At 39.5% G+C, this 13,514-nt stretch overlaps 1 protein-coding gene across 1 annotated transcript; it reads left to right on the top strand.

The window, feature by feature from the left end:
• Positions 1–9,881: 9,881 nt before the first annotated feature.
• Positions 9,882–11,499, top strand: LOC149768264 (uncharacterized). The gene is made up of 3 exons (XM_089927920.1): positions 9,882–10,267; positions 10,751–10,848; positions 10,922–11,499. Exons 1-3 carry the CDS (start codon positions 9,882–9,884, stop codon positions 11,497–11,499), a joined length of 1,062 nt encoding a protein of 353 aa, XP_089784046.1.
• The last annotated feature ends 2,015 nt before the right edge of the window (positions 11,500–13,514 follow it).

The following is a 13,514-nucleotide window of genomic DNA, read 5'->3' on the forward strand; positions in this document are numbered from 1 at the left end:
CAGAATGGAATGATGAACCTCTAGGTGCAGTTAACGTGTGATACAGTCCTACTATCGTGGATCCCTACAGGACGGAGGTCATGGACAACTCGTCAAACCCCATCGTCTGTCATATGTCAAGATTTATTCGACTTGAGTTCGATAGTGGAAAACTCTTTTTCCACTTTATATTACTGCCCTGGCCAAGGTCTTAGAACTCAGTCTAACAAATCACATAGGATCACTCCTCTTCTATCAAGGTCGATAGATTCCTTATAGGTGCATACCCTACTCCTACAGTGAACTTACTGCAGCCAATCTACACTGCATGGACCCATATGGCTAGAGACCATGTATGTGTGCAGTCAAACTACAATAACCTCACTGTGAGTAGCCGAAACACCGCAGGTCAAAGGACCAGTCACACTACTGCAACATCAAGCAAGTCACTGACGAGTGGATAGACATCCAAGTGACTTCTTGTCTTGGTCACGCTCAGTACCCTTGTTCTCTAACAAGCACCTGCACTATCACTTCAGTGTCCCTACACTGTGGACTCAAGTCTCGTCCATCCAGAAGGAAAGTGATCTGTGCACTGATCGGATCGATCACCGTCCTCGTGATGATCCATTGATCAGGAGCATTTAGAAATTAATCACCAATGATACATGGCTCAAATTCTCAACTCTTGAGAATATGTATCATCATCTTATTAATTCCTTGGACGATTCATAGACACATAAATAATATGAATGAAAAGATGCCTTTTATTTATTCAATAATAAATAGTCAAGTACAAAATTATGTCCCTAGAATCAACAATGTGTCAGCCAAATTGGCTTCTAGGGCATACATCTAACAAAGCTATTGTCAATTGAGTTGGTTATGATGCATAGGGTTGGCTTAAACAGAACATCAAAACCCCTATCACATAATTGACTTATGCTAAGTAAGTTATGCTTAAGACCATCTACAAATCGTACATTATCAACAGGGTTGAGGAGGTGATTTGTACTTTACCTATACCAACGATGTGACCTTGGTTATTGTCTCCAAATGTCACTGCACCTCCCTTTTTAGGCTCAAGGGTGAAGAATTGGTCTTTGTCACCCGTCATGTGTCTTGAGCAGCCACTATCCAAGTACCAACAGTTTTTGTCGACCTTGGCTGCAAGACACTCCTACACAAGGAAATCATACAATTTTAGGTACCCAAGTTTTCTTGGGTCCTTCATGGTTAGTAATGTTGATTTCTTTTGGAATCCAAATCTTTTTAATTTTTCTTTTAGCTTTTCCTTTTCTATGGTCACACACATTAGCTTTATGTCCTATTTTTCCGCAGCAAAAATAGGTTATATTCTTAATTTTGCTTTCCCCTGCTTTCGCAAAAAAATTACTAAGGAGCTTTTGCTTATTCTTAGGTTTATACCCTAAACCAGCTCTATTGAACACAGCTCGTTGATTATTAAGTATCATTTCCAATTTTTCAGAACTATACGTAAACTTTTCTACAAAAGGTTTGTATTTTTCAAGTTCTTGTGCCAACTTTTGTATTTCTGTTTTTAGTATGTTTAAGTCTTTTGTGAGATTATCTCTTATAGTTTGTTTATCGTTTTTAAGTTCTGAAATTTTCTTGGTTAGTTTTTCGTTATCTTTAATTAAGGTATTAGTTTTTTGAATTAACATTTGCTTGCTTGTTTTAAGTTCTAAATTTTCTTTACTGATAAAATCCTTATCCTTAACTAATTTATCATATTTATGGAAGTGAGATTGATTGGTTAGTTTTAGCTCTTTATTCTTAAGATTTATTATCTTATATTCATCCATTAATTCATTAAATGCATCACACAATTCATCAAAGGTAAAATCTAAATGCGTTTCAGATGTTTCCTCATTTTCGTTCGCCATAAAACAGAAGTTGGCCTTTTCCTCTTGTTCCTCATCCGATGATGATGATGATGAATCGGAATCCGATAAGGTGGAGATGAGGACTTTCTTTTTCTTATATTTGCTGGCCTTCTTGAGCAAAGGACAGTCAGCTCTGAAATGTCCCGGCTTCTTGCATTCATAGCATCCGATTCCTTCATTTTTCCTTTCCTTACCTTTATCCTTGTAGTAGGAACTTGAGGGACCTCTCCTCTGATGAAAGGACTTCTTTCGGTTGATGAATTTTCTGAACTTTCACACGAGAAGAGCGTCATCATCATCTCCCTCATGATCTTCTTCTTCACTGCTGCTACTGCAAGATAAATCCTTATTAGAAGAAGTAGATTTGAGAGCTATTACCTTTTTCTTATGAGAGGATTCTTCTTCGCTGTGTTGTTTCATTGTGAGCTCGTGCGTCATTAGGGATCCAAGAAGCTCCTCAAGTGGAAGCTTGTTCAAGTCCTTGGCTTCTTGAATTGCCGTTACCTTGGCCTCCCATGATCTTGGCAAACATTGAAGAATCTTTCTGACAAGGTCACTGTTAGTATAATTTTTGCCAAGGCTTTTTAGGCCATTGACAATATCAATAAATCTAGTAAACATGCAAGTGATAGTTTCATTAGATTCCATCTTAAATAGTTCATATTTATGAACTAGTATGTTTATTTTAGATTCTTTTACTTGATTCGTGCCTTCGTGGGTCACTTCAAGCCTATCCCATATTTCTTTTGTAGAATTACAAGTTGAGACTCTATTGAATTTATTACGCTCTAAGGCACAATAAAGCACATTCATTGCTTTGGCGTTTAGTTGTGCCTTCCTAATATCATTGTCATCCCAATCTTTTTCAAGTTTTGGTATAGTAACACCCTCTACAAAAATAGAAAGTCTTAAACTTGTTTTCAATTCTCATATTATTGTCTTCAGTGATTGTCACTATTGTCCATCGTTCTTACTGAATGTAATTTCTGTAGGCCTTTTGGCCATGAACGGTTATAAAATTTTAATAAAGAAATGTTTTTGTGATATCATTATAAATGGTGTTACTGTAATGAATGAACGATTGAGCAATGGCATCTACTTATTATCACAACTTGTTAATGTAATGTACACATCAAGTAAGCATCCTAGAATAGATAGTGTCTCTGATGTTTACCTTTGGCACTGTAGGCTAGGTCACAATAACAAGAAAAGAATAAATAGGTTAGCTCAAGAGGGTATCCTCAAAGTTCATGATTGTGAATCATTGACTACCTACGCATCCTTTCTTCTTGGAAAGATGACCAAGTCACCTTTTACTGAAAAAGGTGAACGAGCCAATGATATATTGAACCTTGTACATTCTGATTATGTGGTCCAATGAGCACAAAAGCCAGAGGTGGATATTCCTATTTCATTACGTTTACCGACGACCTATCTAGGTATGGGTATGTCTATCTTATGAGACATAAGTCTGAATCGTTTGAAATGTTCAAACTATTTCGTAATGAAGTAGAGAAACAAACTAGAAAGAGTATTAAAACTCTTCGGTCATACCGAGGAGGTGAATACCTCACTAATGAGTTCATGACATATCTAGGAGAGAATGGAATTCTCTCTCAGTGGACTCCTCCTGGAACACCACAGTACAATGGTGTGTCAGAAAGGAGGAATCGAACTTTGTTAGACATGGTTCGATCCATGATGGGCAATGCTAGTCTGCCAATATCCTTCTGGAGATATGTACTCAAAACGGCTTGTTATGTTTTTAATAAGGTTTCGAGGAAGTCTATGACTAAAACACCACATGAGATGTGAACAGGGCGTAAACCGGTGCTCACTCACCTTAGGGTTTGGGGGTGTCCAGCCTACGTCAAATGTTTAAAAGCAGACAAACTCGAATCTAGGTCTGACAGATATTTCTTTGTCGGCTATCCAAAAGAAACTAAGGGTTATTATTTCTACCTTGCTGATGAATAAAAGTTGTTCGTCAGAAATAGAGTTGTCTTCTTGGAGAAAAATTTCTTAGAGAAGGAACTAATGGCTCTAATGTTGAACTTGAAAAAATTCAACATGTAGAAGGACCGACACCACCCACTAAACCTTTATAGTCTGAAGTGATTAAATCAAATCCAGAACCCATTATAGGGCCATCCTTGAGGCAATCTGGTAGGGTACCACGTCACCCGGATAGATACTACGGTTTCTTGGTCTGGGATGGGGATCCTGTTGAGCTTGATGAAAGTGATGAGGATCCGATCACCTATATGGATGCAATGCAGAGGTACGACTCCGATAAATGGCTGGAAGCCATGAATTTCGAAATGGAGTCCATGAAAGTCAACAATGTGTGGACATTGGTTGACCCACCCGAAGGAATAAAATCCATAGGGCGTACATGGATTTTTAAAAGAAAAAGGGGCGCAGACGGAAAGTTGAAGACCTACAATTTCCCTCTGGTTGCCAAGGGATACCATCAACGTTATGGTATCGACTATGAAGAAACGTTTTCTTCTGTGGCAATGCTCAAATCCATTCGGATTATGCTTGCTATAGCAGCACATTTAGATTATGAAATCTAGCAAATGGATGTGAAAACTGCCTTCCTAAATGGAGATTTGGAAGAAGAGATGTATATGATACAATCAGAAGATTTTACATCTGCAGATGAATCTAAAGTGTGCAAGCTTCAGAAATCTATATATGGATTAAAGCAAGCTTCACGAAGTTGGAACATACATTTTGATAAGGTGATCAGAACGTATGGCTTCATTAAGAATGAAGAAGAAGCTTGTATATATAAATAGGCTAACGGTTTAGTAATTGTATTTCTTGTTTTGTATATAGATGACATTCTCTTAATCGGGAATAATATCCCTGCATTACAAGGAATAAAAGTTTGGCTTTCATCACAATTCTCCATGAAAGATTTGGGAGAAGCATCATATGTCCTAGGGATGAAGATCTATAGAGATAGATCTAAAAGGTTGCTTGGGTTATCCCAATCAACGTACATAGATACCGTGCTAAAGAGGTTCAGCATGTTGAATTCCAAAAAAGGTTATCTTCCGATGGGCCATGAAATCCATCTTTCTAAAAAAGATTGTCCGCCAACTCCTCAAGAGAGAGAGTGTATGAATAGGATTCCATATGCTTCTGCAGTAGGATCTATTATGTATACCATGACATGTACCAGACCACATGTGGCATACTCACTAGGAGTAGTGAGTAGATACTAGTCTGATCCAGATAACAACCACTGGAAGGTTGTAAAAATCATCCTTAAGTGTTGCCCAAAAAGACAACCCAAGAGGGGGGTGAATTGGGTTTTAAGTAATTATTGCAATTAAAAAACCTTGTGAGTAACTAATTAAAACTTATTTCAAGTGGATTAATTAGTTACTATATGCAGTGAATGAAGGGAATGGAAGAGACAATGAAACAATCACAAACACAAAAGATTTTATAGTGGTTCGGAGCTAACTCTTGCTCCTACGTCCACTCCCCAAGCTTCACTTGGGAGTTCACTATAATCCCTCGGATTACAGCCGGTTGTTTTACAAGCTTACAACCCAACTTGTTGTTTTACGAGATCACAACGAACTCAGTCGGTTTTCACAGGCTCACCGACTAGAACCACCCGATTGTTTTTCCGAGATCACAATCGAACCCTTACACGTTGGTTTTACCCTAGGCTAACCAACCAACCTAACACCCTTGATTCAATCCCCTGATTGAATCAAGTAAGAAAAAACAGTTTGAAACAAGTAAAAAGATAGCTTCTTGAAAAGCGTATTTAAACAATATAAACAAAGAAGAGTTAGAAGCCCTCAAACAGATTTTTGGAGGTAGAGAAAGGGGCTTCTCAAACTCTTCAACTCCTCTTGAATGTGCTCAAGATTTGCTGTCAGAAGGGGAGCTTTGAATGCGAAGGAGAACGTTGGTTGGATGGAGTTGAATGCGCTTTTTTCTTCTTTCTCTTGTATTTACTCTTGAGAGCCTTTGGTAGGTGAAAATCCCTTTTTGTTTGAATGGAATAGCTTTCTTAGTGTCTATTACTGTTCAATCTGGCTATTTAAGCAATCCCCATTGAAAACTAGCCATTAGACTCACTTTTAGGGCCGTTCTGCACAATCTGCAACTCCTGACACAGTGTCCGTTGGGATCGGAGTCGACTCGCTCGATCTGGAGTCGACTCGGCTGTTGCTGGAGTCGACTCATGCTTTACTGGAGACGACTCGCCCACTGTTCAGGATTTGAATTAAAGTGTCGTCCCGTTCTGGAGTTGACTCGGCCAAACTTGGAGTCGACTCGCCAATATTCGGAGACGACTCTGCCTTCTGGAGACGACTCGTTTTCAGGGATCCAAAGATCTTTCTTTCGGGTTTACTTCCTCGAGTCGACTCGGATTCTCTTGGAGTCGACTCGGCTCTCAGAGCCTGAAAACTGGTCTTCTGTCTTTGGAGTTGAACTGCCTCGGAGTCGACTCGGACTTTGCGGGAGTCGACTCGGCTCTCAGAGACCGAAGTTGGCTCTCTGACTTTTAGTCTTGCATTCCTTTGAGAGTCGACTCTTGCTTTCTTTGGAGTCGACTCGCCAACAGTTGGAGTCGACTCGAGTTCTTCTGGAGTCGACTCGGTTCTCAGAGTCCAAAAACAACTTCTCTGTCTTTCTATCTGTTACTCCTTGGAGTCGACTCGGAACTATCGGGGGTCGACTCGGCAAGCATCGGAGTCGACTCAAATTCTTCAGGAGTCGACTCGGTGACAGGGTCTGAGATTCATCCTTCTGTCTTGTTGTCAGTTCTCAGTCGGAGTCGACTCGTAGTGTGTCGGAGTCGACTCGAGTCTGTGCCAGAGCTTCTGAAACACTTGGAGTCGACTCGTAATCTTCCGGAGTCGACTCGCGTTCCAGACTTTGGTTCAAACTGAGTTCCATACTTAGCCAAAATGTATTGAACCAAGGCTAGAGATAATTAAACATAAATTCACAAATATTTGGCTGAAACATTAGATTGAATTTATTAGTATAACATAAGATATACTCAAATGCTTTGAGCTCATCAAAATCAAATAGGGTTATAATCAATCGCTCCAAATATTTAAGAAATACTAAGGACTAGTGGCTTGTCTATGGAGATACTGACTTGAAATTAGTTGGATATACTGATTCCAGATTCCAGTTTTCAATCAGATCAGGATGACAGCAAAAGTGTGTCGGGTTATGTCTTTACGCTAAAAGGTGGTGTTGTCTGTCGGAAAAGTTCCAAACAGCATACTGTGGCTGATTCAGTGTGCGAGGCAGAGTATATTGCTGCATCCGATGCCGCCAAAAAAGCTGTATGGATGCGAAAGTTCATCACCGAGCTAGGAACATCACCCTCCATTGATGGTCCAGTTCCATTATTCTGTGATAATAGTGAAGTCATAGCTCAAGCGAAGAAACCAAGAGCACATCAGCGGACCAAGCACATTCTGCGTTGATATCACCTGGTTCGTAAGATAGTAGAACGAGGTAACATAGATCTTCAGAAGATCAACGGAAAGCAAAATCTGGCTGATCCATTTACTAAAGTCCTCGGTATCAAGGAGTTCTATGATTATAAGTCGAAGATGGGTATACGATATTGTACCCATTGGCTTTAGTCCAAGTGAAAGTTGTTGGGAATTGTGTCCTAAAAGTCAATCGTCGGCTTGTTGATGTTTGAATTGTATATGAATTAATGAATTAATAAAAGATTATTTGGCATTATTCATCGCATATATTCTGTATATCTTTTTGAACTCTTGAGATGTGATGAAGTCCTTAGAACTCTTTTAAGAGATAAAAAAAGATTTGTATATGAGTCCTTAAACCAGTTCGCGACCAAACGACATGCTATTACTCGGACAATAGCATTATCAAGAATAGATCGTGGTGTGTCATATCGTTGGTTGTCCTCTTAACCAAGAAGTGTAGAGACACTGATATGCCACATAGGTGAAGTGTAGTAGTACATTTCGCTGAATGTGACCAGTTTTGGAATGCTCTGCTGTCAAGAGATGTTCCGAGTGGATATGGATATATGTGTCCCTCTGATCTGAGATCACCACGGTGACCAGCAAGCAACTCACTGTACTTTGGTATCGGACTATCTGAGTTTCTAATTCAGTGACGAAAGGTTACTGGGTGCAGTCAAGTACTTGCGAAGTCGGTGTGTGAGTCAAGATAGAATTGACCCCTCCTGGTGATAGGAGATAATGCCTTTGTGTTCAATTTAGCAAAATCTTGGGCAGGATAATCCTTGTGAGAAGTCACAGGATTTGTAAAGTTGAAACATATTATGGATGAACTGATTAAAGAGTTGACAGTGAAATCTGAAGTCGTCCTGAGCATTTGGAATCATAGGGATGAATTATCCGGTAACCATAGTCCAAGGGTTCTTGAATGTTACTTTGCAATCATTCGGCCTATCCGAACGTCGGGTATCATTGCTAGATGATCATTTCGATTAGTACAGAAAGTTATTCTTGTGCTACCAGCTTAGGTTCGAACCTATGGGGTCACATGCATAGAAGTTTCTAGATTGATCAAATGGCTGATTGATGATTAAGAATCATTCAGAGGTAATTTGGTCAATTCGATTGATAAATTATCCTAAGCGAAAGTTGCAGTAAAATAATTATTGAATTATTAGAGAATTAATTAGCAATTAGATTGCTAATAAACTCAATTTGATTGAGTAATTGGATTTAGGTTGAGCCAAATTGAATCGGCTATATCAGGATTTGACCTAATTGGATTGGGTTCAACCTAAGTAGATTGAGCTTGACCCAATGGATGGGACTTGATCCAATTGGATTGGGCTTGACCCAAATTAATTAGAAGACCTTATTTGATGAGGATTATGAGTCCAAATAATCAGAATTGGATAAGAAGAAGAATTCCTAAATTTTAGGGAACCTATCCTTATCTTTCTTGGAGAAGAATGATACCTTGATTTATCCTCAAAATTTTCCATGCCTATCCTCTTTATTTTTGGCCAAAAATTGGCATGAGAAAAGAGGAGGAGTGGCGCTATATTTTCTATAAAAATGGCACCTCAAATCTTCCTAAAATGATTAAAATGAAATTTCTAATTTGTAGGGATTGCATGGCGCATGAAATAGGGTAGTCTGCGTCTGAACTTTGGACGCATGAATTCCTATCTTTTAAGAATCCAAAATGCACAAAATTAAGATATGTTTATCTCCACTTAGCTGCCGAACCACCAGAATATTTTGGAGATTTTATCAGCCAAATTAATTAGTTAAATTAGGTATGAGGCATGGGAGTCTTTTAGCTGTAAAAGACCCCTATGCCTAGGGTTCAATATATACAATATTTAGAGATTTCAAAAAATTCTGAAAATTTTTTTTGAAGGCCGCCATCCCTTCTTCTCCTTCTTCCTCACATCCATTCTCCATCTTCTTGAAGAACAATCAAAGGTCGAGTATTTCGAAGGAGAAAGCTTTAGCCATTGCAGCGTTCCTGCGCAAGCTTGCACTCCTACGGAAGACGATCTACCTAGGGCTTCAAATTGATAATCTATCGAGGCCGAATACGTGTGCGGCTGCAAAGCGTGATCAAGGAGTCATCCAGGACCTCCAAGGAATCAGGTATGAGATTTGATCTCATTAATGTTAAGATTAGATCTTAAACATGGTTGCTGAAATTTCAGGGTTGCTAAAATTTCAGAATTGTATGTTAGATATATAATCATTATTTTATGCTTTACATAAACATTTAAATCATGGTTCTTATTTTTGTAATAGAGATCTGATCTCTAGCATGCAAAAAAATTAAATAGTTTAATTTTTAAATGCTTCTGCTGTAATTTTTTGAAAATAAATGCATGCAGCCTTGGGTTTTAGGTTAGTTCAAGTCAAGTTCTATAATTGGGTTAGACCTAAAATTAGAATCATTCATGGACTAATTGAGTTAATTGATCAAATCTAGGCTTTCTCCTTATCGGAGACGATGCCCGATGATTGGAAGCGGATCTTCATCACTCTGATCCTGAAAAAGCAGAATCCCACGGAGGCGGCCCACTTTCGACCTATCATCCTGTGTACTCTCTACAAGGTGGTGGTGAAGATTTTGGTCTGGAGGATGAGAGGCATCCTGCCTAGACTGATCTGCCCTAAGCAGGGGGCATTTATCGAAGGCTGGTCTATCTTCGATAATGTTCTCATTGCTCAGAAATTTATGTCCGACTTTCAAAGGACGTCGAGGTGGGGTCCTCGGACTTCCAGGCGGTTTTTCTTTTGGGCATTTTTGTGGGGGAGCCTGATGGGCATCAAGTTAGATATCGAGAGAGCCTACGACAAGATAAGGTGGGACTTTGTGGTCCAGTCTCTAAAGGGGTTTGGGTTTCACTCGCTACGGTCAAGTGGATTTAGGGTTGTGTTCAGGCCTCGTCCTTTGCTTTACTGGTGAATGGCTCCCTATCGTAGTTTTTCGTGTCACAATGGGACTGAGACAGGGTTGCCCTTTGCCTCCACTCCTGTTCATCATCTGTGCAGATGCCCTATCTAGAGCGCTCCGGTCTACTGTGGTGGGGCAGTAGGTGAAGGTCTACAGGCCAGCACAGGACTCAGCTCAGATTTTTCACCTACTTTTCGCAGATGACTGCATGCTATTGGCACGGGCGATGAGTAAGTCGACCTTGGTACTTCGGAGGCTTCTGGGGGATTATTGTGCAGCTTCTGGACATCATGTCAATTTGACAAAGTCAGCCATCTACTTCAATCCGAAAGTACATTCTGATGTGAAGGCGTCTATTATTGGGATCTTGGGGATCGGGGACTAGGTGGGTACCTTGAGTTACCTCGGGGTGTCGATTACAGGCCGGCATCTTCGCAGAAGGGACTGCTCATCTTTGGAGTTGGGGGTCAGGTGGAGGCTAGAGGGCTGGCAAGCGAGTGCCCTGTCTATAGCGGGCAAGGTTAAACTAGCACGGTCAGTTCTAAGATCGATCCCTATTTATCTTTTATCCAACACCTTGGTGCCCATTGCAGTGTTACGGTGTTTGGAGAGCCAATTCAAGAGTTTTATGTGGGGTCATCATGGGAGCAGCAATGGCGTCCATTTGCTAGCATGGGACATGATTTTCCAGCCGACCAGTAGCGGCGGGCTGGGGATCCACTCTCTAATCGAGCGGTGGGAGGTCCTCACGATCAGGCTGGCAGTCCAGTTTCTACTGGAGCCAAGCAGCCTTTGGAACTTCCTGATGAGGGCCAAGTACGGAGATTTGGTAGACCCAGCTATTTTTTGGGTGGGCAAGTGCAGCTCCTTTATCTGGAGGGGGATCTGTGACCGTGCCCCTCTGGTAGTTCCGGGGATCGGATGGGAGATTGGCAACGGGCGGGCCATTAATATCTTGGGGGATAGTTGGTTGGCCGAGTTGCCACTATATAGATGGCCCATCTTGGTTGACCCCAGCTGGCTGCAGGGGCATAGGGTTTGCGACTTGTTTGCACTTGGTAGACGGGGATGGGATGTGGACCTTGTCAGGCAAGCCTTTGGCGAGCAGTTGGCAGAACGGGTTATGGCATTATCGATCCCCATTGGGGCACTGGAGGACAGGAGTGTCTAGAGCGGGACTGGCAGGCCAGAGGTGAGGGCCAGGGACTTGCTCGAATTGGTTGAGAGGGCTTCGGCATGGCGGATTGAGGGTGGTGGATTTGAAGGCTGCGTGTCCACTCCTGAGTGGCCATGTTTGTCTAGAAGGTGGCAAGGGATTGCTTACCTACTAGGGGCATACTAGCTAGACATGGGGTGTGCATTCCCCAAGGCTGTTGGGCCTACTTAGAGGGCCCGACTTCGTGGAGCTGGGGATCAAGGGGGCCTACCTCGCTTATCATTGTTAGCTTGATAGGAATGCCCAGATCTTTGAGGATAGAGCAACACAGTTGAAGGTGGTGGTGGACCAAGCTATGCTTCATGCGACGGAGGCCATTGGAAGTACTGCATCGTAGTCCCTTGAGGCAACCGGAGAAATTTGGGGTTCTCATTTAGCTCCTGTAGCACCCAAGATAGTGTTCGTCTTCTGGAAGCCCCCACCCCTGACTTTCTTAAGGTAAACTTTGATGGCAGTGTTGGCATGGGAGGGAGTAGCAGAGGTGCGGGGTTTGTCATCCTGGACCAGAAGGCCAGATTCGTGGCGGCCGGCGGTCGGTGGAATTTGATCAGTTGGTCGTGGGCGCTGAGCTCAGAGCAGCATGGAAGGGTCTCACATATGCGAAACGGATATTGGGTGCGGACCGCATTCTGCTTGAGGAAGACTCTGCCACGGTGATTGGGTGGATTCAGGGTTGGGGGCATGCAGCTAGTAGGATGCGGCTGCTCCACAACATCTATCGTATTCTGAGCGAGTGCGCTTTCTATCGGGCTACATACATCTACAGAGAGGTAAATAGTGTTGCGGACTGGATGACATCTTATGCGGCCCATCACTTCGACAGTTTTGTATGGAAGAACCACGTATCTGTTCCTTCTTCCTTGCATTCTATACTTTTTTTTTGATTTCATGGGCTATACCTACACATGTAGTGTGTGATCCTCGTTGTACCAAAAAAAGACAATATAATATTACATATTATTACATAATAAAATATGATTATTTTGTATAATATTATTATAATATAGTATAATATAATATTGAATACTATAGTATAACAATTTAACATAATATGATATGATATGATATAATAATATATTATTAATAGTACAATATTACTATAATGTAATATAATGTAATATGATATTATTATTATAATGACATAATATAATATTAGATTATATAATATTATTATGATATAATATAACAATATAATATAATGGATTAGAATTTAATTTAATAATAGATTATAATATAAGAAATTATATTATATTATAGCATAACAATATTATATTATTATTAAATATTATTCTATTAGATTGCATTATTGTAATATAACAATATTATATTATACTATATGTTTATATTGTAATAATATAACATTATTATAATATAATCATGTAATATAATGTTATATAATATATTATCTTGTTATATTATTAATATTATATTATAATAATATTATATTATATTATCATAATATAACTATTATTATTAGAATAATATTATATTATCATTGCAATAATATGTTATATTATGCTTGTAATATAAGAATATATTATGTTATAATTATGTATTACTACAATAATATAATATATTATTATATTATAATGTAGTAAAAAAATATAATGTAATACAATATCTTTATTAATTTATTATTATATTATATTATATTTGTAGTATAATAATATATTGTGATATGATATGATATAATATAAGACATAATCATCAGAATTGTTGGTGGGCATTTTAGTCATTAGAAAAATTTTATTGAAATCAAAACAGCTTTTCGATATCGGCCAAAAAGTACTTGGAAAAAAAGCTCCAAAATAGAGTTTTTTCCAACTAGACATTTTCAGCTTAAAGTCAAAATAGCTTTCCGAATTTTTACTAAATGTTATTATACTATCCAAAAAATATTTTTGAAGAGTTAAAAAGTACTTGCTAGCTAACTAAAAGCTATACCAAAAGAACTTTAATATATGTTAAGA

Source organism: Phoenix dactylifera, chromosome 2, assembly GCF_051530095.1.
Source record: "Phoenix dactylifera cultivar Ajwa chromosome 2, Ajwa_hap1_PhDact_Kaust_v1.1, whole genome shotgun sequence".
Classification (NCBI taxonomy): domain Eukaryota; kingdom Viridiplantae; phylum Streptophyta; class Magnoliopsida; order Arecales; family Arecaceae; genus Phoenix; species Phoenix dactylifera.